At 35.1% G+C, this 27650-nt stretch overlaps 1 protein-coding gene across 1 annotated transcript in view; it reads left to right on the forward strand.

The window, feature by feature from the left end:
* Positions 1 to 27650, forward strand: part of LOC111056815 (probable serine hydrolase) — a 41148-nt gene that overhangs the window by 4100 nt on the left and 9398 nt on the right. Inside the window, exons 2-8 of the mRNA XM_039441138.1 lie at positions 520 to 597; positions 1544 to 1704; positions 3453 to 3685; positions 5368 to 5560; positions 8049 to 8080; positions 9687 to 9841; positions 24696 to 24751. Coding sequence (XP_039297072.1) covers positions 520 to 597; positions 1544 to 1704; positions 3453 to 3685; positions 5368 to 5560; positions 8049 to 8080; positions 9687 to 9841; positions 24696 to 24751 — 908 coding nt within the window. The remainder of the gene's footprint in view (positions 1 to 519; positions 598 to 1543; positions 1705 to 3452; positions 3686 to 5367; positions 5561 to 8048; positions 8081 to 9686; positions 9842 to 24695; positions 24752 to 27650) is intronic.

Raw genomic sequence — 27650 nt, forward strand, 5'->3', positions numbered from 1 at the left:
GATACAGTATCATCTCAACTTTATACACAACACCATAATTTAATACAAAACAGGATAAAGCTATCTGCTTTGTCTGAAGACAGACAAGGATAGCAACACCAATTTTAATCAGGTGCTGACTTTATAACGTGGACCTCACTATGGGTGTAGTATGTGGAGCAAGTTCATTCATAAACTGAGAACTTTACTATATTTGGTTTACAAAACTTCCAAACTTTGTCATTTATGATTAACTAGAAACAACAATTTATATTAGATCAGATTAAGGTTTTTAGACGTTCATTAGATCAAGGAATTTCGTTGATAATGTATAATATAATAAAGGAAAGAATTGGTACAGGTTAGGAAATTCACTTATGACGCATCATCACGTCTCAACTACTCAACTCATTAACTTGACATTTTGCATATAGATTCATAATTTACCGAGGATAGTTATAGGCCTATTTTGAATTCTTCAAGATTAATCAATCCAATTTTATTGAGGCTATTAAATGATTCTCATTTTTTCCCCAACAGACAAAATGGCGGATTGCAACCTAGTTGAGCCGACAGTGAAGGAAATTGAAATACCTGTACCCTGGGGAGTTATCAAAGGTAAGCTCTACTCTTTCAATTTTTGAGTAGTTGTGAAGATTATACGGTATTTATTATCGGATAGATCAAACATTACAATAGTTATAATAGTGGTTGTTATGCATCTATCTACAAGGGAAGGAAATACTTGACAATGCTGCCTTTGGAATTACAGACATTAGGGGGACATCAACATAGCTATTTATGTATTAAGAGCGTAATGCGCGACTTTATCGCTCGCGCAAAAACAGTTATCACGCGACGCGAAGCGGAGCGTGATAATTTTGCAAGAGCGATAAAGAAGCATTACGCGCGATACATACAAAATTTTTTCTACAACTGCACAAACCACCTGTTAAATCACTTATATCGGCGGAGTCAATAATAATAATTCGTCTACACTGATATCCATCATGGCTGCAGAATCGGAACAATTAACGAATTTTTAGGTTAAGATCTGACCGAGAGTGGTTTGTCTTTTGGCAAGCTGCTTATCATCAGCTGATTAGTGAGTGTAAAGAAACTCTTCTACGCATGCGCGAATGATTAGCGAGCGTAAAGAAAATCTACTGCGCATGCGCGGATGGTTAGCGAGCGAAAAAGTAGATTCTCCTCAGAAATAAGCTGTTTTACGAGGAGAATTGAGTATGTAAATTCTTTCTTTACGCGCAGTTGTAGAAAAAATTAATTATAAAACTCAATGAGTATTAAGATATTAGATTGGACCTCTCTATAGAAGAAGGACAATCACAACATGATACAGTATCAATACAATATGATACATTATCATCTTGACTTGATACACAGCACCATAACTTGATACAAAACAGGATAGACCCATATGCTTTGTGGAATGATAGCAACACCGATTCTAATCAAATTCTGCCATTATAACGTGGACCTCACTATATCTTATCGTTATCTATTCATTTATTTAAATTGTGATTTGCTTTGCTTTTGTTTGTAGGCAAATGGTGGGGCCCTGAAGATAGACAACCCTACTTGGCCCTACACGGCTGGCAAGACAACTGTGGGTCATTCGATGCACTTGCCAGTCAACTAGCACCAGCTATCAGCTTGCTCTGTATCGACCTGCCTGGCCACGGTCTCTCATCACCTTATCCACAGGCAAGTAGCCACGTTCAAGTCGCTTTCAAGTCAAAGTGTAGTCACGTTCAAGTCAAAGTGTTGTCACATTCAAGCCAAGCTGTGGTCACATTCAAGTCAAACTGTGATCACATTCGAGTCAAACTGTAGTCGAATCAAAGTGTCAAACTGTAGTCACATTCAAGCCAAGCTGTAGTCAAATTCAAGTCAAACTGTGGCCATAATCAAGTCAAACTGTGGCCATATTCAAGTCAAACTGTAGTCGAATCCAAGTGTCAAACTGTAGTCAAATTCAAGCCAAAGTGTAGTCACATCCAAGTCAAACTGTAGTCAAATTCAAGCCAAGCTGTAGTCAAATTCAAATCAACTGCAGTCAAATTCAAGACAAGCTGTGGCCATATTCAAGTCAAACTGTAGTCAAATTCAAGCCATTGTGTGGTCTGAATCAATTCAAACTTTAGTCACATTCAAGTCGATATGTCAGTTACATCTAAAGGTGCGTACAGACTTTCGCTCTGCTCCGCAACCGAACGTCACTCGAGCAGAGCGATTGATGATCGACCGGCGAGCAACAGTGCAACGCGAGAACAGCTTACATCTCCCGTAACGTTCATGATCGGTGCGAGTGCAGTGCGGGGGCAGAGCGATGGCGGTGCGATGCCGGAACGAGGGCGGAGCTTGCGCGGAGCGGGTTGGAGGCGCGTATATCTGTACGCAGCTTATGGATAATGTCAATGTCAATGTTGACATACGCAAGTACTAACGTTCAAGTCGCATTCAGGTTTAAGTCAATCTGTAGCCAAATTTAGAATTTGATTCAGGGCAAACAGTTGTCTGATTAAAGTGAAACTGTGGTCACAACTAGTCAAAATGTAGTTGGATGCAGGTCAAAATGTAGTCAGATTTAGATAAACTGTGGTCATATTCAAGTCAAAATTAACTCAGTTTCAAGCTGCTTTTACACCAAAGTTATTAAGAAAATGTTAACATAACTTATCATACACATGATGATCATATGTGTTTGTCAAGTTCCGTTCAATCTAATAGAATATATAAGGATTATAGTTATTTGTGCAACTAGTGCGCAAAGTGACAGTTTGCTGCACCGAAAGAAACGTTTACGCCCGAGCCGTAGGCGAGGGCGGAATGGTTTTGTTGAGTGCAGCAGAGGAACTTTGCGCACGTATTTCACATTAAGTTTTTCCTACAGTTACCATTGAATATGAAAAGTGGGTAATTATGGGTAAAATTGCCTGAAATCCATCAAATGTATATCTGTGTAATTTTATTATTAATAAATAAAATAGAATGTAGTATGTGTGTTTGAATGGCGGGGCGGCTGTGTGCTGTCAACTGCTGTCATCCACTGTTGTCCACCCCTTCAAGATTCTTATAACGTGCACCACAGTCACTGTTACCAACTTAATTTTGATTTTCCTGCACTGGTGCTCCATATAACCTACTAACTATTTTGCGTTGCCATGTTGCAAATCTGGAGTGCAGGAAAAATTTTTCCCGCACTAGAGCGGAAAAGTGATTCTTTGCGTTCTGTAATCAGTGCAGCAATGGCCACTTTTCAAGGTAACTGTAGGAAAAGTTATTAACATTTTGCTAACAACTTTGGTGTAAACCAAGCTCTATTTTTATCTTGTTCACAATATTATAAACATTAAATAAATGAAGTGTTGATTTCTAAAGCAAGCACATTTACAACAATTATTTATTTGCTTATCTGTTTATTTGTTTAATTTGTTTGACTGTTTCTCCAGGGCATGACCTACTACATATTCTGGGACACAATGGTGCTGATACGTCGCATAGTCAACCACTACAAGTGGCGGAAAGTCTCACTGATTGGCCACTCGCTAGGCGGAGCAGCGGGCTTTCTCTACGCCGGCGCCTTCCCGCAGGACGTCGACAAACTCATATCCATTGACATCGTGTGTCCCCGAATTGCTCGAACCGAAGTGCTCATGAAGCAGGTGCCCGATTGTATTGACAAGTGAGTATAGATTGAATTCTTATCAATTCAGTATCAACTAGATTGATACTGTATCATATTCTGGATTGATACTGTATCCTGAACAAAACATCTATACTATAATAAAGGAAAGAGCTGGCTTATAAACGTAGGGGATAGGTATTGACAAGTGAGTATATATTGAATCAATCAGATTGATACTGTATCATATTCTGGATTGATACTGTATCCTGAACAAAACATCTATACTATAATAAAGGGAAGAACTGGCTTATACACGTAGGGGATAGGAAATTCACGAATGACGCATCATCACGTCTCAACTACTCAACTCATTAACTTGACATTTTGCATATGCATTCTTAATTCACCGAGGATGGTTATAGGCCTATTTCCAATTTTTCAAGATTTCAGTACGAGAAGTTTTCAGTTTGACAAGTTCTTAAGTAGGCCCTTGCGGAACTAGTATAGTCTATACTATAATTGACCGAGCGAAGTGAGGTCTAAGATTCAAGTCGACGGTTTGGCATTTATCTTAATGTTTAAATGTTTATATGTTGCACATTTACGGCGAAACGCGGTAATAGATTTTCATGAAATTTGACAGGTATGTTCCTTTTTTAATTGCGCGTCGACGTATATACGAGGTTTTTGGAAATTTTGCATTTCAAGGATAATATGAAAGGAAAAAGGAGCCTCCTTCATACGCCAATATTAAAGTAAAAATCAGACTATAGAATTATTCATCATAAATCAGCTGACAAGTGATTACACAGATGTGTGGAGAAGCCAGTCTATTGCTGTATTTCCATAAGGTCTATAGTTTCAATCAGGTACTTCTGGATGAGAATACTGCGTGAGGTCTACTGTTCACAGAACTACTAGTATAAAAGGAAAAAGGAGCCTCCTTCATACGCCAATATTAGAGTAAAAATCAGACTATAGAATTATTCATCATAAATCAGCTGACAAGTGATACACAGATGTGTGGAGAAGCCAGTCTATTGCTGTATTTCCATAAGGTCTATAGTTTCAATCAGGTACTTGTGGATGAGAATACTGCTTGAGGTCTACTGTTCACAGAACTACTAGTAAACAGACTGTCTCACAAAAATTGTAACAGCTTAAGAGCATAGATTCTACATGGAATTTGCAACAGAAAGTTTTCCAGTGGCATGAAAAAGACTAAGAAATTGTCAAAAAACCACTGATTTATTGATAATTAGAAAGACCGGTTTCGGTTATTACACCATTGTCAATCTCTGATAAACTAAAACTAAATACAAGAGCAGCAGAATTTATACTAGTAGGCGAGTACTAGTATACTAGTTCTACTATACTAGTTCTCGCCTACTACTATAAATTCTGCTGCTCTTGTATTTAGTTTGAGTTTATCAGAGATTGACAATGGTGTAATAACCGAAACCGGTCTTTCTAATTATCAATAAATCAGTGGTTTTTTGACAATTTCTTAGTCTTTTTCATTCAATATGAATAATTACCACAATATCAACTTATCAACTACACAAAAAGTTTTCCAGTGGCCCTCTGCCGATGGGGGGGACCCGGACTGTAGCCTGCCTCGCTAAAAGCACAAAAAGTCTACTAAACAGCTGATTCATTCTTCCCAAAGTCTCTAATGATTTGTTATAAATTTCCTGCCTACCTTATTAATGTCTTCAAGAACTTGTGTTAATTGACAGATTTCTGAAATACGAGGGCCTGCCGGAAAGTAGCCAGCCACGCTACGAGTACGACGAGATGGTGCAGATAGCAATGGACGCCCACAATGGATCGCTGACGAAGCAGAGTTGCCAGACTATGATGAAACGAGGGATGCAGCCGTCACGGCAAAACAGTCGAGAATTTATGTTCACACGGGATCCACGATTGAAGGTCAGTATTTTATCACAGAGAAAATATAGCATAAAAAGATATCACATGGTTTGTAGAATTCATTCAAAGCTGAAGTTTTGTATCAAATTATGGTGTTGGTATCAAGTTGAGATGATACTGTATCATGTGAGGTGATACTGTATCAGTTGAGATGATACTGTATCATGTGAGGTGATACTGTATCAAGTTGAGATGATACTGTATCATGTGAGGTGATACTGTATCAAGTTGAGATGATACTGTATCATGTGAGGTGATACTGTATCAAGTTGAGATGATACTGTATCATGTGAGGTGATACTGTATCAAGTTGAGATGATACTGTATCATGTAAGGTGATACTATATCAATGGCAAAACCGGGATCCACGATTGAAGGTCAGTATTATATCACAGAGAAAAGATAGCATAAGAAGATATCCTGATAGAATGAATATAAGAAGATATCATGGTTTGTAGAATTCATTCAAAGTTGGAAGTTTTGTATCAAATTATGGTGTTGTGTATCAAATTGAGTTGATACTGTATCATATTGTGTTGATATTGTACTAAGTGTGGTGATAACATAGAGAATATAAATATCATAAGAGGATAATATGTGCCATGGTTTGTAGAATTCATTCAAAGTTTGCAAGTTTTGTATCCAGTTATGATGTTGTGTATCAAGTTGAGTTGATACTGTATCAAGTTGAGTTGATACTGTATCATATTGTGTTGATACTGTATCAATGCAGCCATCATGGCAGAACAGTCGAGAATTCATGTTTACCCGGGATCCACGATTGAAGGTCAGTTATAGCATAGAGAAAAGATAGCATACGAAGATATCCTGATAGAAGATATTTTTTTGTGTAGTTGAGAAGTTGATATTGTGGTAATTATTCATATTGAATGAAAAAGACTAAAAATTTGTCAAAAACCACAGATTTATTGATACTTAGAAAGACCGGTTTCGGTTATAACACCATTGTCAATCTCTGATAAACTCTGATAAATTGTGTGTTCTGTTGTGGTTTATCAGAGATTGACAATGGTGTAATAACCGAAACCGGTCTTTTTAAGTATAATTAAATCTGTGGTTTTTGACAATTTCTTAGTCTTTGTCATCTTCTATATATATAAAAGCGAAATGGCACTCACTCACTGACTGACTGACTGACTGACTCACTCACTCACTCACTCACTCACTCACTCACTCACTCGCATAACTAAAAATCTACCGGACCAAAAACGTTCAAATTGGTAGGTATGTTCAGTTGGCCCTTTAGAGGCGCACTAAGAAATCTTTTGGCAATATTTTAACTCTAAGGGTTGTTTTTAAGGGTTTAAAGTTCGTTTCTAGCATGTATATTCTTCTTCTCCCAATCTCTTAATTATAATTGAAATTTCCATATCATATGTTACTATAGAACTATAATCTAGATAGAGTACCTCTTCGAAACAGTTGTTAACTGGCAACTAAATTAATAATTTTGTCAGGTTGGCATTAAGTTGAGTTGACTTTGTTAGGTTGGCACCAAGTTGAAGATTTAAATGCATTCATCGCGGAAAAATTGATTGGGCACTGCTACTTCAATCCTGGAAATATTATTATTACTAACCGTCAGGCTCGCTTCGCTCGCCATACGTTTAGTCTGGACCCCCGACTGGATTGTCCTAACATATGATAAAAATTCTCAAATGAAAAATGCAGGCGAGCGAAGCGAGCCTGCTGATCTCATTCTTGGACGATCCAGTCGGGGGTCCAGGGGGCGGGGGTCCAGGGGGCGGAGCCCCCTTGCTAGACGGATATGGCGAGCGAAGTGAGCCTGACGGCTAGTTTAATATAAGAAGATATGACATGGTTTGTAGAATTCATTTAAAGTTGGAAGTTTTGTATCAAATTATGGTGTTGTGTATCAAGTTGAGATGATACTGTATCATGTGATGTAATACTGTATCATGTTGTGGTGATACTGTATCATTAATGGTAATGCTATAGAGAGAAGATAGCATAAGAAGATATGACATAGTTTGTAGAATTCATTCAAAGTTGGAAGTTTTGTATCAAATTATGGAGATGTGAATCAAGTTGAGATTATACTGTATCATATTGTGTTCTCACTGTATCAATGACAAAACAGACGCGAGTTTCTATTTACTAGGGATTCACGATTGAAGGTCAGTTCATTTTCACTGTTTCTGAGGTTAGATTTTGGACTAATTTTGCCTTTCTTGAGGTTGAAACTATAGTTGAAGGTGGAAATATCAATAAACTATTACAAATTGTTAGATTATACAATGAATTCATACTGAAACGGTTATGAATTCGTGTTCAACTGGTATCCAGGATTGAAGGTCAGTATTAGCATAGAGAAAATATAGCATAAGAAGATATCCCATGGTTGGTAGAATTCATTCAAAGCTTGCAAGTTTTGTATCAAATTATAGAGTTGTGTATCGAGCTGAGATGATACTGTATCATGTGTGTTGATACTGTTTCAATGCAGCCATTATGGCAAAACAAGGATCCACGATTGAAGTCAGTTCATTACTTATACAGCTCACTTTACACTTATGCACCGCCCCATTTATGCAAAGTTTTTATTTTAGATTCCCAATTATCAGGCTTCAGATACAATTTAAATAAAAAATTTCAAGTGGAAAAGATTGAGCATAAAAATCTCTACAATTAATGTTCAGTAGCATTTTCACCTAAAATTGAAAATAAGCTCGAAATTCGAGAAAAAAAGATTATTCAATTGCAAACTGTTGGGAACTGTTGATTCTATTAAATCATTCACTATGAAGAGATAGCAGACCTCGTGTGTCTGCAGCGCTATTGTCCTGTCACCAGCTGGCTCAAATCATTGAATAGTAGACTTGAGATGCGCGTGAACACTAGCGTCAGTTGATCAATTTTCATAACGGCAAGGAAGTTGTGTGAGTGCGCCACACCAGATTTTTGACCGAGCGAAGTGACATCTAAGATTCAAGTCGTCGGTTTAGCATATCTCTTAATGTTTAGATGTTTGAATGTTTAAATGTTTATATGTTGCACATTTACGGCGGAACGCGGTAATAGATTTTCATGAAATTTGACAGGTATGTTCCTTTTTTAAATGTTTATATGTTGCACATTTACGGCAGAACGCGGTAATAGATTTTCATGAAGTTTGACAGGCATGTTCATTTTTTAATTGCACGTCGACGTATATACAAGGTTTTCGGAAATTTTTCATTTCAAGGATAATATAAAAGGAAAAAGGAGCCTTCTTCATACGTCAATATTAGAGTAACAATCAGACTATAGAATTATTCATCATAAATCAGCTGTCTAGTGGACTATAATACTATTCTTTCAAAAACATAGAACATCTTGAAAATGTATCTTTCCATCAACGTTAGTAGACAGTTGACTATAATACTACCCGTTCAAAAACATCGAACATCTTGAAAATGTATCTTTCCATCAACGTTAGTAGACAGTTGCAGCCAGACCTGACAACAGCGCTCACACTCACATTCCGGGACGACACGTCACGGTACGATACGACAGAAAGCTCTATGTTTATTTAGGATTTTTTCTAGACATTTTAAATTGATAAATAATTCATTAATTTTTGAGAAAACTTAACAACAGGTCAATGTAAGTCACTGAGCGCGAGGTCTACTGTTCACAGAACTACTAGTATAAAAGGAAAAAGGAGCCTCCTTCATACGCCAATATTAGAGTAAAAATCAGACTATAGAATTATTCATCATAAATCAGCTGACAAGTGATTACACAGATGTGTGGAGAAGCCAGTCTATTACTGTATTTCCATAAGGTCTATAGTTTCAATCAGGTACTTGTGGATGAGAATTCTGCGTGAGGTCTACTGTTCACAGAACTACTAGTATAAAAGGAAAAAGGAGCCTCCTTCATACGCCAATATTAGAGTAAAAATCAGACTATAGAATTATTCATCATAAATCAGCTGACAAGTGATTACACTGATATGTTGAGAAGCCAGTCTTATTGCTGTATTTCCATAAGGTCTATAGTTTTTTATCAGGTACTTGTGGATGAGAATACTGCGTGAGGTCTACTGTTCACAGAACTACTAGTTATTTAATTTACGATTGTTTCCAATTTCTGTCAACAGGTGCAGGTCTAGCAATGTTCTCGAAGACCAGGTTTACGCCTACGCCGACAAAATCAGCTGTGAGTATCTCAACATTCGCGCCAGGCCTTGGATCACATTCGAACTGCCCGAGGTCTACGGGAAACTACTAGACAAAATCCGGAAGACTTCGAGAAGTTCGAGTATCACGAACTCAATGGAACCCATCACCTGCATATAACGAGGGAAGCATGGGGAAGTGGCTAAGGTTATCAGGAATTTATTCAGGGAAAATGGTGACAGTGTTGTTGAGAATGGTGTAAACGGTGAGGGGATATGCTAGGGATGGATCAAGGGATAAAGTGTGGGAAAGATAAATCAAGGGACGAAAAAGTTGATAAGAAAAATAAAGGGATGAAAGTGAAGAATAAAATGGTTCAAGAGACAATCAGAAAAACATCCCTAGCTTAAAGTGAGAATATAGGATAAAGTGATCAAGGGATAAAGTGTGGGAAAGATAAATCAAGGGACGAAAAAGTTGATAAGACAAATAAAGAGACGAAAGTGAAGAATAAAATTGTTCAAGAGACAATCAGAAAAACATCCCTAGTTTAGAGTGAGAACATAGAGAAACAATAGCATAAATAGATATGCCATGGTATAGGGCGTTTATGTCGCAACTTTTACTGTCATCTCAAGCCGATTACTGTCGATTTATACTGTTTTGACCGGGTAAGAGTGTATGAACGGCACAATATGAGAGACTACCAGCGTCGTAAAGCTTCACAGGAAAGAACTACGTGGACTATCGGCTTGAGATAACAGTAAAAGTTGCGACATAAACGCCTTATACCATGGGATATCTACTTACGCTATTGTTTCTCTATGGTAGTAGTGTACTTACTGAGTATATCTGATGTGATATCTACAGTAAATATCCTCACTATAATTTAGAGTGAGAATATAGGCATAGAGAAACAATAGCGTAAGTAATATCTCATGGTATAGGGCGTTTATGTCGCAACTTTTACTGTATCTCAAGCCGATTACTGTCGATTTTTACTGTTTTGACCGGTAAGAGTGTATGAACGGCACATATGAGAGACTACCAGCGTCATAAAGCTTCACGGGAATAACTACGTGACTATCGCTTGAGATAACAGTAAATTGCGACATAAACGCCCTATACCTGGGATATCTACTTACGCTATTGTTTCTCTATGGTGGAATATAGGTTATAGACTCAAATGTATGGATAAATACATAAATGCTAAGGCTAAAATAAACTTTCTACTGGTGATATTTTTCAAAGTTTTTCGATTTGTATATCATCAAGCTATCAAATGAAAAAGTTTTCTCAGGAAAACATTTTTTTTCGAGATATGAGCGCTTTAAGTTTAAATTTTTGGGACAGTACATTTCAAATTCGGTAAGAGACAAATCCATGAGATTTAGAGGATAAATTCTTCATGGTATTTATTTATTTTTTTATATATTACAATCATATGAATATGATTGGATAGAAACAACAGCCACAGCTCAAAAACTATTCTGTTCCCAAATTTTGATAAATAATAAAATGTCGAAAAAAATAGGTTATGTTCTTACTGAGGGAGTTAGGTTGATTAAATAGAATAAAAATTATTTAAAAAATATCAATTTTAAGAAAGTTATTCAATTTACCAAAAATAACTCAACTAAAAGTTATTTTTTGGTCATTTTTAGTAAATTGAATAACTTTCTTAAAAATGGATGTTTCAATAGTTTTTTTGTTTATTCGTTCAACAATACCATGAAGAATCTATCCTCTAAATCGCATGGATTTATCTCTTACCGAATTCGAAATGTTCTGTCCCAAAAATTTAAACTTTAGGCGCTCATATCTCGAAAAGAATGATCGAAAAAAAATGTTTTCCTGAGAAAACTTTTTCATTTTGATAGCTTGATGACATACAAATCGAAAAACTTTGAAAAATATCGTCAGTAGAAAGTTTATTTTTAGCCTATGCACAGCCTTACAGCTTAAAAATACAGTATTTTGTCGTTATATTTATGTTGAATAAACAGTTGTATTTATCTGAAAGATTTAGTGCCGGTTGCACAAAAGCCGGTTAAGTTTTAATCGTGGTTCAAGATCCATCAGAGAAGCCGGCTTTTAAAAGAAGTCATCTCTGCTTGTATCTTATGTACTTAACCATGATTAAAATTCAACCGGCTTTTGTGCAACCGGGCCTTAGAGAAATATAATAAGCTAATTAAATAGAAAAAAATGTAAATTACGATAATATTAATTGAAGATGGTTCTATTTTAGTCAGAACAAGAATGTACTTACAAACTCTGTTAATTCTATAGTGAGGTCCACGTTATAATGGCAGTGTTTGATTAACAATGGTATTGCATCCTTGTCTATCATTCAACAAAGCAGATAGCACTATCTCTTTCTCGCTTTGCTCTGTTGCCAGATCGTCATTTAAAAATGTGGAATTGATGATTAATTAATAAAATATTTCATTTTGATGATGAAAATTTCATTATCAAATTATTGAAAAAGTATATTTCGCACCTAGAGTAGAAAATGAGATTTTTCCGGCTCGAAATCGGTTTTCAAGTCCTCGGCCGTAGGCCGATGACTAGAAAAGATTGAGAGAACATTTTTTTGCCCGTGTGCGAAACGCTATTTTTCGCCACACACAAAAATAAACAATATATATATATGAGAATATTAAGATAAAGAAAGGAAAAAAGATGTTGTCAAAAGTGTTAAATATATGAGAATAGTTGTTTACTAAGCACTTCCGAAAGCAGAAGTGGAAGGTGATCGCTCTAGCAGATCTGAGGTAATCTGAATATCAGGAAATTGTCCAAGTATTTTTATTTTTTATTCTGATTTGTCTAATAACCTAAAAGATGATGTTCAATTATGTGGAGGTTGAGTTTACACTTTTTTGTTCTTTCAAATGACAGTAAGATGATATTATTATAAATGTTCTAATTATTGAATAATGAACACAAATAATGAAAAGTTTTTTGATTAGCTGTTTTTTTGATCACCTTTCTTAGTTCGATGTTAGCGGCTGGAAAGGATACTCTTTCCGCCTAGCCGGAAAGAAACCTGTTCTGACGTCAGACGAGAGTCGTCTGCAAACAATGTCTTTCAGATCTACGTAGGGACTGGAAAACAGCTGCTTTCTGTTTAGTGTGGCGAAAACATAATTAATCCTCAAAATATTCACTCTCAATCATGAAAATTTATTATTCTATTATTGACAAATATAATCTTCTTGGCGAATAGAATACACTTATTTCAAACGAGAATGAACAGTTAATATTACATCAATAAACCTGTATCAGCTACCGTCCATAGAAGGCATTGACAAGACAGTGAGGTTCGGCAACGTTGTTCTGCTATCTTTCTTCACTGTCATTATAACGTGAACGTCACTATATCAATTAGTGTTCGACAATATGATACAGTATCATTTCAATCTGATACACAACACCATAATTTGATACAGAACAGGATAGCGCTATCAAATACTACGTATTGTGCAGCTCTATACTTCCACTTGAGATAATTTATTGTACTAATCTATATAATATAATAAAGGAAAGAACTGGCTTATACAGGTAGGGGATAGGAAATTCACGAATGACGCATCATCACGTCTCAACTACTCAACTCATTAACTTCACATTTTGCATATAGATTCCTAATTCACCGAGGATGGTTATAGGCCTATTTTAAATTCTTCCAGATTCCAGTACTTCAAGTTTTCAATTATTATTAGACCCTTGCGGAGCACGGGTTACCTGCTAGATAGAGATAAGAATAAATAATGTGATAATTAGAGTGAGATCGACTTCTGGCTGTCAGCGTTGTTACATGGGAAACATAGGTGTTTATTCTTTCGAATACTGACACTTTGAAGTGATCTCATTATAGAAAAATTTCCTAGTTCATTATGGAGTTTGGAGCTATTGATTATTTTGTGGAGCTATTGATTATTTTGTGGAGTTACTGATTAATCTTGTGGAGCTATTGATTAATTTTGTGGAGCTATTGATTAATTTTGTGGAGCTACTGATTAATTTTGTGGAGTCGCTGATTAATTTTGCGGAGCTATTGATTCACTTTGTAGAGTCACTGATTAATTTTGTAGAGCTATTGATTCATTTTGTGGAGTCACTGATTAATTTTGTGGAGCTATTGATTAATTTTGTGGAGCTACTGATTAATTTTGTGGAGCTATTGATTAATTTTGTGGAGTCACTGATTAATCTTGTGGAGCTATTGATTAATTTTGTGGAGTCACTGATTAATTTTGTGGAGTCACTGATTAATTTTGTGGAGTCACAGATTTATTTTGTGGAGCTATTGATTAATTTTGTGGAGCTATTGTGGAGCTATTGATTAATAGGATTCAATTTCCTAATTTTAAGTTTTAAATTGTCCAAATATTATAGGTTATGTCCATTCAAATTTCTACACTAAATCACTCAATATGCTCTTAAAAATAGAACAACTGACTTGTCCATAAAGTGAGGTCCACGTTATAATGGCTGATTATAAAGAGGTCCACTGATTAATTTTGTGGAGCTATTGATTAATTTTGTGGAGCTATTGATTAATTTTGTGAAGCGATTGATTAATTTTGTGGAGCTATTGATTAATTTTGTGGAGTCACTGATTAATCTTGTGGAGCTATTGATTAATTTTGTGGAGCTATTGATTAATTTTGTGAAGCTATTGATTAATTTTGTGGAGCTATTGATTAATTTTGTGGAGCTATTGATTAATTTTGTGGAGCTATTGATTAATTTTGACTATTGAATGTATGTTTATAATAATATATTTGGAATCCTTGAGGTTTTTGTTATCTATCAATTAGTTTTTTGTTGTTCTCAATTTGTTTTTATTACTTCATTAGCATATAAGAAGCTATATACTATAAATGTGAAGAAATATAAAAGCATTATTAGTAAAATGTTTCTTCCTGTATTTATAGCATTACCTTATTAACTCTATTCAAAATATTTTTGAAAAACTGATTGGAGTTCCTGTTTTCTAATTAATTCAAGGGCCAAGCCACACGAGGTTTTTTTCTATCGGCACAAAACGACAGGAAACTCTATGATTGGCTAATCGAGAATAGAATAATAATATCTTCTTTATATAAAAGCGAAATGGCACTCACTCACTGACTGACTGACTGACTGATTCACTCACTCACTCGCAGAACTAAAAATCTACCGGACGAAAAACTTTCAAATTTGGTAGGTATGTTCAGTTGGCCCTTTAGAGGCGCACTAAGAAATCTTTTGGCAATATTTTAACTCTAAGGGTTGTTTTTAAGGGTTTAAAGTTCGTCATTTAGCATGTATATTCTTCTTCTCCCCATCTCTCAATTATAATTGAAATTTCCATATGATATGTTACTACAGAACTATAATCTAGAGAGAGTACCTCTTCGAAACAGTTGTTAACTGGCAACTAAATTAATAATTTTGTCAGGTTGGCATTAAGTTGAGTTGACTTTGTTAGGTTGGCACCAAGTTGAAGATTTAAATGCATTTATCGCGGAAAAATTGATTGCGCACTGCTACTTCAATCCTGGGAATATTATATTACTAGACGTCGGGCTCGCTTCGCTCGCCATATCCGTTTAGCCAGCCGTTTAGTCTGGACCCCCGACTGGATTGTCCTAACATATGATAAAAACGCCCAAATTTCGCGAGCCTGCTGATCTCATTCTTGGGGGTCCAGGGGGCGGAGCCCCCTGGCTAGACGGATGTGGCGAGCGAAGCGAGCCTGATGGCTAGTACTATGATAAAGGAAAGAGCTGGCTTATGCAAGTATAGGATAGTAAAATAATGTTTGACGCATCATCACGTCTCAACTACTCAACTGATTAATTAGAAATTTTGCATATAGATTCTTAATTAACCGAGGATGGTTATAGGCCTATTTTCAATTATTCAAGATTGAATTACGTCAAGTTTTCAATTAGACCCTTGCGGAGCACGGGTTACCTGCTAGTATGTAATAGACAATAGATTATGTATTGTGATAACTTGGACTAAATTGGCGAAAAATAATGGAAAAGAATTGATAAATATATATTTTCCAACGATCTGATAATAAATTTTCATAATTGAGACTGAGGGATTTGTTGAATGTATTTGACAACGATCTGACAACGTAGCGAAGCTATAAAGCAAAACTGACAGGCAAGGATAGCAACACCAATGTTAATCAAATACTGCCATTATAACGTGGACCTCACTATAGAACAAGAACAACCACAACATGATAGTCTACAGTATCAACAAAATATGATACAGTATCATCTCAACTTGATACACAACACCATAATTTGATACAGGACAGGATGGAGCTATCTGCCTTGTGGAATGACAGACAAGGTTAGTAACACCAATGTTAATCAAATACTTCCATTATAACGTGGACCTCACTATAGCAATTGGCTTTCGACAATATGATACAGTATCATCTCAACTTGATTCACAACACCATAATCTGATACAAAGCAGGATAGACTATCTGCTTTGTGGAATGATAGGCAAGGATAGCAACACCAATGTTGATCAAACACTGCCATTATAACGTGGACCTTACTATAGAACAAGAACAACCACAACATAAGACAGTATAGAAACAATATGATACAGTATCAACTCAACTTGATACACAACACCATATTTTTACAGGACAGGATGGAGCTATCTGCTTTGTGGAATGATAGACAAGTATAGCAACACCAATGTTAATCGAATACTGCCATTATAAAGTGGACCTCACTATAGCAATTAGTGTTCGACAATATGATACAGTATCAACATACTATGATACAGTATCATCTCAACTTGATACACTACACCACAATTTGATACAGAACAGGATTGATACACAACATCACAATATGATACACCAATGTTAATCAAACACTGCCATTATAACGTGGACCTCACTAAAGAATTTTCTGAAGTAGGTTTTTTGGTGTAAGAAGTGTTGCCTATCTTCCCCTTCAGATCTCACACATATTTCTACTGGCTATAAAAAGTATAGCAATAATGTAATGCGGGTTGCCTAACCTGTTCCTTCATCAATTTCATTGCCTAATACCATAGAGAAACGATAGCATAAGTAGATATCCCATGGTATGGGGCGTTTATGTCGCAACTTTTACTGTTATCTCAAGCTGATAGTTCACGTAGTTATTTCCTATGCAGCTGTGTGACGCTGATAGTCTCTCAAATTGTGCCGTTCATACACTATTACCCTAACAAAACAGTGAAAATTGACAATAATCGACAGTAATCGGCTTGAGATAACAGTAATAGTTGCGACATAAATTCCCTATACCATGGGATATCCACTTACGCTATTGTTTCTCTATGCTAATACAATCTATAGTGAGACGTTTTAATCAATATATTGAATATTAAATTGTGATCATTGGTTGAATGTAATTCATTTTATAGTGAGATCTACAGTGAAGGAAGATAGAAGAACAATGTTGCCGATTCTCTATATTGCCACTGCCTTCCATAGAGGATAGCTGATACAGGTATATCTGAAGTAAGAACAACTGTTCATTTTTGTTCAAAGTGATCAATCATGATTTAGTCTCAAGGAAATATATTTCTGAATAATAAAGTCTCATAACTGAGATTAAATATGTTGATGACTATTATATTAAGCGAGCAATTTCTGTATATCTGTTTATATTTTTGTATCTAGTTAGTTATGTTCAACGGATCTAGAAAACGGCTCTAACGATTTTCACGAAATTTGGAACATAGTTATTATTATTATCATCATCGTATGACTTTCAATGGTGGGGAGACCCAAGGGTAGTTCCACCTCGCCGTATATAGTTCAAAGTTCCCTAATGGGAAACCGGACACTAAGGTTATAGTGAGCACAATACTTTAAATTCACACTAATAATTATATTTAAATAATATCACATTACTACAAACAATAATGTCCATTGATGATAAATAACCAACAAATTATTGTTGAGTAATGAAGTGAAATTTGAAGAAATGGAGATACTGAAAGGGAAATTTTGTCGCGAAAAAGAGCTGCAAAAAGGGAAATTTGTGCTTCAGACTATGATCATACTAGCCTGAAGCAATCAGCTGACAAAAATGTGGTCTGCTGTCTATGGGTTGAACTTGTGGAAGGTCAACATTACGACGTCAGTTATTTATTCACAACACCCAACATTCCACCAAGATAATGATTAAAAACAAAAATTTCTAGTTGATATTATCCCAAATCACATTGGAAACCAATAATTATGGAAAGATCTTATGAAGACATCGATATTCCCGTACCTTGGGGTCATATAAGCGGTGAGTAAAGGTTAATTTATTTAAAAATCTTTAAATTTCTAACGAATTTCATGGTTAATCACTAGAAAATGATGATAAAATGTAATTTTGGATTGAAAACTGGTGGGATGATGATAAACAGTATTTTATCTTTTCAGTATTCACTAGAAATTACACTTTCTATAGCGAAACATAACCTAACTTTGTCAACATCAAAATAACCATGACTCCTTGATCGCCTGATCGGTTTGTTTTTTCGTTCGTCGTCTCATTGAGACCGCCAAAATTCAAATATTTCTTGGTATAGAATAAGTAAGTAAATATTGTTATTTATTAATTATTTTTATACAATTGTTTATCATCTAATCTTTTTTTATCATATTATTTATTTAATCTATGGTTATAGATTATTCATTTATTTATTCATAGACAATAGATACAATGCAGGTAAAAACAACAGGCATTCGCCCAAAACTGCTTTAAACCTTAATTTGGAATACACAGTCTAGAGGCTTATAGTGAGGTCCACGTTATAATGGCAGAGGATGAAGATAGAAGAATAGCGATGCCGATTCTCTTCATTAATTAATTATATTACTACACTGTCAGAAACACAATTGGCATCGTTGTGGACCTAGAAAAGGATAGTACCACCGGCTTTGTCGAATGATAGACAAGGATAGCAAAACCAAAGTTGATCAAATACTGTCATTATAACGTGGACCTCACTATAGGTAAAAAATGATAACTTAATTCACACAGTCGATTTAGTATTCAAACTAGACGTGATGAAATCTTGAAAAATTGGAAATAGGCCTATAACCATCCTCGGTGAATAAAAAATGTATTATGCAAAATGTGAAGTTAATGAGTTGAGTAGTTGAGACGTGATGATGCGTCATTCGTGAATTTCCTATCCCCTACCTGTATAAGCCAGTTCTTTCCTTTATTATAGTATAGATTACATATCACACTCCTACTGATGCTTTATATTATTTGAAAAAGAAAAAAAATAGATAGATTTTCCCTTATTGTTGAATTATTTTCAAACGTCTTCAACTAACGTAGTGCATCTCGCCTATATGAATACTATCTCAACATAAATGAATATTATATCCATACTATAATAAAGGAAAGAACTGGCTTATACAGGTAGGGGATAGGAAATTCACGAATGACGCATCATCACGTCTCAACTACTCAACTCATTAACTTGAATTCTGCATATAGATTCTTGATTTACCGAGGATTTTATAGGCCTATTTTCAAATTCTTCAAGATTTCATTACATCAAGTTTTCAGTTTGTCAAGTTGTCAAATGAAGTTTGAAGCTACTCACTCATAAATCCTGCTGATTCATTATTGATATTAGTCACAAACAATATTTATTATCACGTGAATAACATAGAAATATCCCGCTCATTTTAAAAGAATATTTCAACCTATCTAGGCCCAATCAGAATCTGGATTACTAAACTCATATAGGCTAACACTGTCACAGTTTTTTTAAGGTCACTAGATTTTCGTCAGCCTCCTTAGAAATATTATTTATTTATTTATTCGTTGATAAATTACAAATCATATGAATATGATCGGGATAGACCAATGCCTGTTATTGGCCAAAACTATTCTGTTCCCAAATTTTGATAAATAATAAAATGTCCGAAAAATAAGTTATGTTCTCACTGAGGAAATTTTAAAGTTCAAAGTCTGTCCAAGATTATATATTAGCTAGCAATTTGAATTTCGAATGATTAAAATACCGAATAATAGTCAAATTTTGCACTTAATATCACGCGCACTTTGAATAAAATAAGTTATTTCAGAAATTTTGAAGCCCAAAAATATACACACAACTTTCACTAGGCACAGCTGTTAAAACTTAAAAATTATACAAAACTATTATCACAAAACAATTTGAATGTCAAAATATCATTCAAACACCCCAGATGTATGTCAGATCATTGATAACACAGCAAAAAAAAAAAACTGCACACAAAGTACTGAACGCATCTCAAAAGACGGTAATCAAACTAAACTCATTTCAGTTGACAAGGAAGACCTCAAGAAGAGCTGTACAGGAAAGAGAGAGGAAAAACAACAACAAACTACAGTGAAGCTCACTTCAAACTGTGAATCCACATAAGAAGAATAGGAGACAGAAGATTAAGTAAAGAAGAAGAAGACGACGACAAAGGACGAAGAAGTCGGAGAAGAAGAAGGATGAGGAGAAGAAGAAGAAGAAGAAGAGAGAAAGAAGAGAAGAAGAAGAAGAAGAAGAAGAAGAAGAAGAAAAAGAATGAGAAGAAGAAGCAAAGAAGACTAAGAAGGAAGAAAAAAAGAATAGAAGAAGAAGAAGAAGAAGAAAGAAGAAGAAGAAGAAGAAGAGAAGAAGAAGAAGAAAGAAGAAGAAGAAGAAGAAGCAGAAGAAGAAGAAGATGGAGAAGAAGAAGAAGAAGTAGTATTAGTAGATGAAGAAGAATAGAGAAGAAGAGAAGAAGAGGCGAAAAAGAAGAAGAAAGAAGAAGAAGAAGAAGAAGAGAAGAAGAGAAGAGAAGATAAGAAGAAGAAGAAGAATCAGAAGAAGAGAAGAAGAAGAAGAAGAGAAAGAAAGACGATAAGAAGAAGATAAGAAGAAAAGAAGATAAGAAGAAGATGGAGAAGAAGAAGAAGATGGAGAAGAAGAAGAAGAAGAAGAAGAAGAAGAAGAGGAAGAAGAAGAAGAAGAAGTAAGACGGTTTTCAAAGTATATTATCTATTTACTGTACATCGGAGTACCTACTAGGCTGATCACGTAGGATGTAATTTGACAAATAAGGTAATACATTTTTAAAGTTTGTTCTTCTTCTACATTATACTATTTATTTGTATTGAGATAGTAATATTTACGTTAAATCGTCATTGATCCTTGTTAACAATAATGCAGCCTATTCAAGCAAATAAATTCAAGTACATCTCACTCTAGTGAGGTCCACGTTATAATGGCAGTATTTGATTAACATTGGTGTTGCTATCCTTGTCTATCATTCCACAAAGCAGATAGCTCTATCCTGTTCTGTTTCAAATATGGTGTGTGTATCAAGTTGAGATGATACTGTATCATATTGTCGAACACTAATTGCTATAGTGAGGTCACGGTATAATGGCAGTATTTGATAACATTGGTGTTTATCCTTGTCTATCATTCACAAAGCAGATAGCTCTATCCTGTTTTGTATCAAATTATGGTGTTGTGTATCAAGTTGAGATGATACTGTATCATATTGTGTTGATAATACTTCATATTGCTGTAGTGAGGTCCACGTAATAGTGACAGTATTTGATCAACATTGGTGTTGCTATCCTTGTCTATCATTCCACAAAGCAGATAGCTCTATCCTGTTTTGTATCAAATTATGGTGTTGTGTATCAAGTTGAGATGATACTGTATCATATTGTCGGTATGTCGAATACTAATTGCTATAGTGAAGTCCATGTTATAATGTCAGCACCTGATTAACATTGGTGTTGCTATCCTTGTCTATCATTCCACAAAGCAGATAGCTCTATCCTGTTCTGTATCAAATTATGGTGTTGTGTATCAAGTTGAGATGATGCCGTATCATATTGTGTTGATAGTCTATCATGTTGTGGTTGTTCTTGTTCTAAAGTGGGGTCCTCGTTATAATACGATTTTAGACAACATTTAGAAACAGTTTTGGGCAATAGCCTGTTTTTTCTTTTCTGACTATTGTATTATTTGCTTTATCCAATAAATAAATAAATAAATAATTATATTGAATTTTTTTGTTTAAATTGTATCTGAAGCCTGATAATTGGTAATCTAAAATCAAACTTCGTATAGATGGGGCGTAGCTCCTGAAATTTTTACAGATATGGGACTTGTGGTAGTTGATATAGCTTATCAATGACTATTTTAGGTATGAATTTAATCAAAATCGTTGGAGCCGTTTTCGAGAAAATCGCGAAAACCCCTGTTTTTTACAACATTTTCTCCATTTTAGCCACCATCTTGAATTGCATTCGATTGAAATTGTTCGTGTCGGATCCTTATATTGTAAGGACCTTAAGCTCCAAATTTCAAGTCATTCCGTTAATTAGGAGATGAGATATCGTGTACACAGACGCACATACACTCATACACACACACACACACACATACAGACCAATACCCAAAAACCACTTTTTTGGACTCAGGGGACCTTGAAACGTATAGAAATTTAGAAATTGGGGTACCTTAATTTTTTTCGGAAAGCAATACTTTCCTTACCTATGGTAATAGGGCAAGGAAAGTAATAATGATAGTGATGAAAGATAGGGGTACATCTTTGCCTATTCTCTGCCTTGCCACTGTCTTCTATAGAGGATAGCTGATACTGGTATATCTGATGTTATATCAACTGTTCATCCTTGTTCAAAATGATGAATTATATATTATTCGCCATGGAAATATATTTTACAACGATAAAAGTACATTTCCAGTATTGGAATTGAATATTTAGTTGATTAGTTATAGATCTACATTGTTAAAAAACGATCTGGCAAGGTTGTAGAGCTAGAAAAGGATAGCGCTATCTGCTTTGTGGAATGATAGACAAGGATAGCAAAACAATTGCTAATCAAATACTGCCATTATAACGTGGACCTCACTATAGTGAGATAGTGTGTAGAACTAGGTTAGTGGGTGTATGATAGTATATCCGTTTTACATACAATTAGAATAGAATGCAAATTTGCGAGTTGAAAAAAAATTGATAGCAAATTCGGAAGTATGAATATGTTAGTTCCTTCTATACTGAGGTCCACGTTATAATGACAGTGTTTGATTAGCAATTGTATTGCTATCCTCGTCTATCACTCAACAAAGCGGATACGGCTATCTCCTCCTCGCTTGTCCTTCAACAATGTAGAATAATTAATTAATTAACAATATATTTCATCTTAATTATTAGGAAAACTCATTACGAAATTATAGAAAAATATTATCTCTCGCTTAATAAAATATAATTGATTATTTTAAACAAGAATGAACAGTTAATATTACATCAATAACCCTTTATCAGCTACCCTCTATAGAAGGCATTGACAAGACAGAGGATCGGCAACGTTGTTCTTCTATTTTCCTCCACTGCCATTACAACGTGGACCTCACTATAGTGTGAAGGTATGGATATAACGCCTGAATGAAATCAGTCTCCCAAATTTTCCCAATATTCTTTTGACTATTTATTTATTGAATCACAACATAGAGGAAATACAGCATACCAAGATATGCCATGGTTTGTAGAATTCATTCAAAGTTTGCAAGTTTTGTATCAAATTATTGTGTTGTGTATCAAGTTGAGATCATACTGTATCATATTGTGTTGATGCTGTATCATAACAGATAGCATAAGAAGATATGCCATGGTTTGTAGAATTCATACAACGTTTGAAAGTTTTGTATCAAATTATAGTGTTGTGTATCAAGTTGAGATGATATTGTATCATATAGTGTTGATGCTGTATAATAACAGATAGCATCAGAAAATATGCCATGGTTTGTAGAATTCATTCAACATTTGCTATAGTGAGGTCCAAGTTATAATGGCAGTGGATAAAGATAGAAGAATAGCGATGCCGATTCTCTGCATTAATTAATTATATTTCTACTCTGTAAAAAACATAATTGGTATCGTTGTGGACCTATAAAAGGATAGTACCACCGGCTTTTGTCGAATGATAGACAAGGATAGCAAAACCAAAGTTGATCAAATACTGTCATTATAACATGGACCTCACTATAGTTTTGTATCAAATTATGGTGTTGTGTATCAAGTTGAGATGATACTGTATCATATCGTAGTTAACCCATAGAGAAAATATAGCATAAGAAGATATCCCATATCCCATGGTTTTTACAATTCATTCAAAGTTTGCTAGTTTTCTATCAAATTATGGTGTTGAGTATCAAGTTGAGAAGATAGTGTATCATATTGTGTTGATACTGTATCATTTTGTTGATGTAATTTCAGTTTAAAGTTAATCTGAACAAAAGTTTAGAAAACAAAATGTCTTCCAGCCAGCTGTAAATGGTGCTGGCCATATTCTGCGCTGTGATTAGTTGAGCTTAGACCCGCCTACTTCTCACACTAAGTGATGCAGTTAGTTCCGTGGTTCACCGCTAGACTGTGCTACCTCTCTTATCCAATAATATAGATCGTTTGTATCCCAAATTCCAAGCTGATTAGCTATCTGTTAAATGAAACCGATTACTGTCGACTACTGTCTAATATTAGTGTGTGGTTGGGAGTGTAAGATTGTAAGAAGGGCACAGTATGAGAGACTACCAGCGTCACATAGCTTCACCAAAAACAACTACTAGGACTATCGGCTTCAGTTAACACTCACATTTGCAACATAGACACCCTATACACTGTCTATATTATTTGTGTGTTGTTGGGAGTGTAAGAGTGTAAGAAGGGCACAGTATGAGAGACTACCAGCGTGCACATAGCTTCACCAAAAACAACTACTAGGACTATCGGCTTCAGTAACAACACATCACATTGCAACATAGACACCCTATACACTGTCTATTATTAGTGTGTTGTGGGGGGAGTGTAAGAGTGTAAGAAGGGCACAGTATGAGAGACTACCAGCGTCACATAGCTTCACCAAAAACAACTACTAGGACTATCGGCTTCAGTTAACACCTGCTTTGCATTGATATGATTGGGCATGGCAGATCTTCTCACTTTCCTAAGGTACAACTATTTTATTTCACATTGATTTATATGCAGGCGTTCACATTGGCAACTATTTTGTTCTATGTTGAGTTATATGGAGGTATTCAAACCTTCAACTATCTTATTTCACATCAAATCATAAGCGGACTTTCACATTGGCAACTATTTTATTCTATGTTGAATTATATGAAGGCGTTCAGATCTGCAGCTATTTTATTTCATATTGAATGGCATGAAAGCGTTCACACTTGCAACTGTTTCATTTCAAGTTGAATCATATGGAGGCGTTCACATTGGCAACTTCTTATTGTACATTGAATTATATGGAGGTATTCACATCTGCAACTATCTTATTTCACATCAAATCATAAGCGGACTTTCACATTGACAACTATTTTATTCTATGTGAGATTATGTGGAGGTATTCACATCTGCAACTATTTTATTTCATGTTGAGTTATATGGAGGCGTTCATACCTGCTACTCTTCAATTTTAAGTTTAGATTTTCGTTTAATAATAATTAATTCATTAGCATTTGAATAATTGCAATATCTCAGTAATTTCCATGTGTAGACTGGCTGGCCGCTATGGCTTCGTATAAAATGAGTGCTGCTATCCAGAGATTGTCAGTTTGGTGTAAGGGTAAGCATTCCTGACGGGCAATGAAGAGGTACTGGGTTCGATTCCACGGGCTGACAAATAATTGACCGAGCGAAGTGAGGTCTAAGATTCGAGTCGACGGTTTGGCATTTCTCTTAATGTTTAAATGTTTATATGTTGCGCATTTACGGCGAAACGCGGTAATAGATTTTCATGAAATTTGACAGGTATGTTCCTTTTCTAATTGCGCGTCGACGTATATACAAGATTTTTGGAAATTTTGCATTTCAAGGATAATATAAAAGGAAAAAGGAGCCTCCTTCATACGCCAATATTGGAGTAAAAATCAGACTATAGAATTATTCATCATAAATCAGCTGTCTAGTGGACTATAATACTACCCGTTCAAAAACATCGAACATCTTGAAAATGTATGTTTCCATCAACGTTGTAGACAGTTGCAGCCAGACCTGATAACAGCGCTCACACTCACATTCCGGGACGACACGTCACGGTACGATAGGACAGAAAGCTCTATGTTTATTGATGATTTTTTCTAGACATTTTAAATTGATAAATTATTTATTAATTTCTGAGAAAACATAACAACAGGTCAATGTAACTTACTGAGCGCGAGGTCTACTGTTCACAGAACTACTAGTTTTTGAATAGTAGCGCTCATCGAATTTCCATCTAGCTGTTCACCCTGTTGTCAATATTTGCAGTAGCAGAAGTCTTCGGGGTGAATTACAGCATTTAATTCGGATTTTCATTTAATTATAATATTTTTCTCCACCTCCTGTCTAAAGTGCTTACTTTACTCCCTGGAACATAATACTAAAGTGTCACTTTTTCGCTCTCGGGAAAAAAAACAGGAAAACTCCCAAGAGCGTAAAAGTGAGTCCATTTAAATAACATGGGAAGCATCTCTATTTTGAAAACGTTACATTTGAAATAGATTAGAAGGTCTAAGTTCAGATGAGGAAGCATATAGATCAGTCATTAAACCAACTAAATTCAATACCTCAAACAGACATTAATTTGATCAATATATAAAATTTATGTTTGTATGCTAAAATTATTACAAACTTCTTATCACTATACTAAGAAAATGTATACATTTTTTTATTCCATGTTATTCAAAATACCAGCCAACGAATATTCCTCATTAACTAATCAAATTTGAAACGGGAACTTCATCGTAGTTGTAGTTGTGGCGGCCACTGTTGTTACAACTTTTGCCGACAGATAGCGCTGTCGGTAGAGAACTGTGATTACAAACCAGCTGTTTCTGTTTACTTTTTAGATTATGTTGTAACACATTGTTTGGTCACGTACTTTTTAAAAATTATTTTATTTGAAGTTCTTATAAAAATGTAGGTGGAGGAAAAATGTTGTGTAAATCACGAATGAAATAGTTATTTGTATATCTAGAGTGAAAAGTGCTGTTTTTTCTCCCTGAGGGAAAAGTTTGAAGCCCGAGGCGAAGACGAGGGCAACAATTTTCCTGAGGGAGAAAAAACATTTTTCACTCTTGATATACACAACATTTTTCCTCCACCTACATTTTTATAAAAACTGCTAATAAAATAATTTTTAAAAACGTATGTGACCAAACAATGTGTTACAACATAATCTAAAAAGTAAACAGAAACAGCTGGCTTGTAATCACAGTTCTCCTCCGACAGCACTATCTGTCGGCTAAAGTTGTAACAACAATGACAGCCAAAACTACAGCTATGATGAAGTTCCCGTTTCAAATTTGATTAGTTAATAAGTAATATTCGTTGGCTGATATTTTGAATAACATGGAATAAAAGAAAAAATATATACATTTTTTTAGTATAGTGATATGAAGTTTGTATTAATAATTTCAGCATACAAACATAAATTTTATATATCGATGAAATGTCTGGTTTAGGTATTGAATTTAGTTGGTTTAATGACTACTCTATATGCTTCCTCATCTGAGCTTAGACCTTCTGACCTATTCCAAATGTACGTTTTTAAAATAGAGATGCTTCCCATGTTATTTAAATGGAGTCTCTTTTACTCCCTAGGGAGTTTTTCTGTTTTTTACTACCGAGAGCGAAAAAGTGACACTTTAGTATTAGGTTTCAGGGAGTAAAGTAAGTACTTTTGACAGTAGGTGGAGGAAAAATGTTTTTTCTCCCTTAGGAAAATTGTTGCCCTCGGCTTCGCCTCAGGCTTCAAACTTTTCAGGGAGAAAAAACTGTACTTTTCACTCTAGATATACAAATAATAACTATTCTAAGATGTTGTAATTTTTTTATTCCTGCCAATAAGACATTTCAA

The sequence above is a fragment of the Nilaparvata lugens genome, chromosome 14 (assembly GCF_014356525.2).
Source record: "Nilaparvata lugens isolate BPH chromosome 14, ASM1435652v1, whole genome shotgun sequence".
In the NCBI taxonomy this organism is placed as follows: domain Eukaryota; kingdom Metazoa; phylum Arthropoda; class Insecta; order Hemiptera; family Delphacidae; genus Nilaparvata; species Nilaparvata lugens.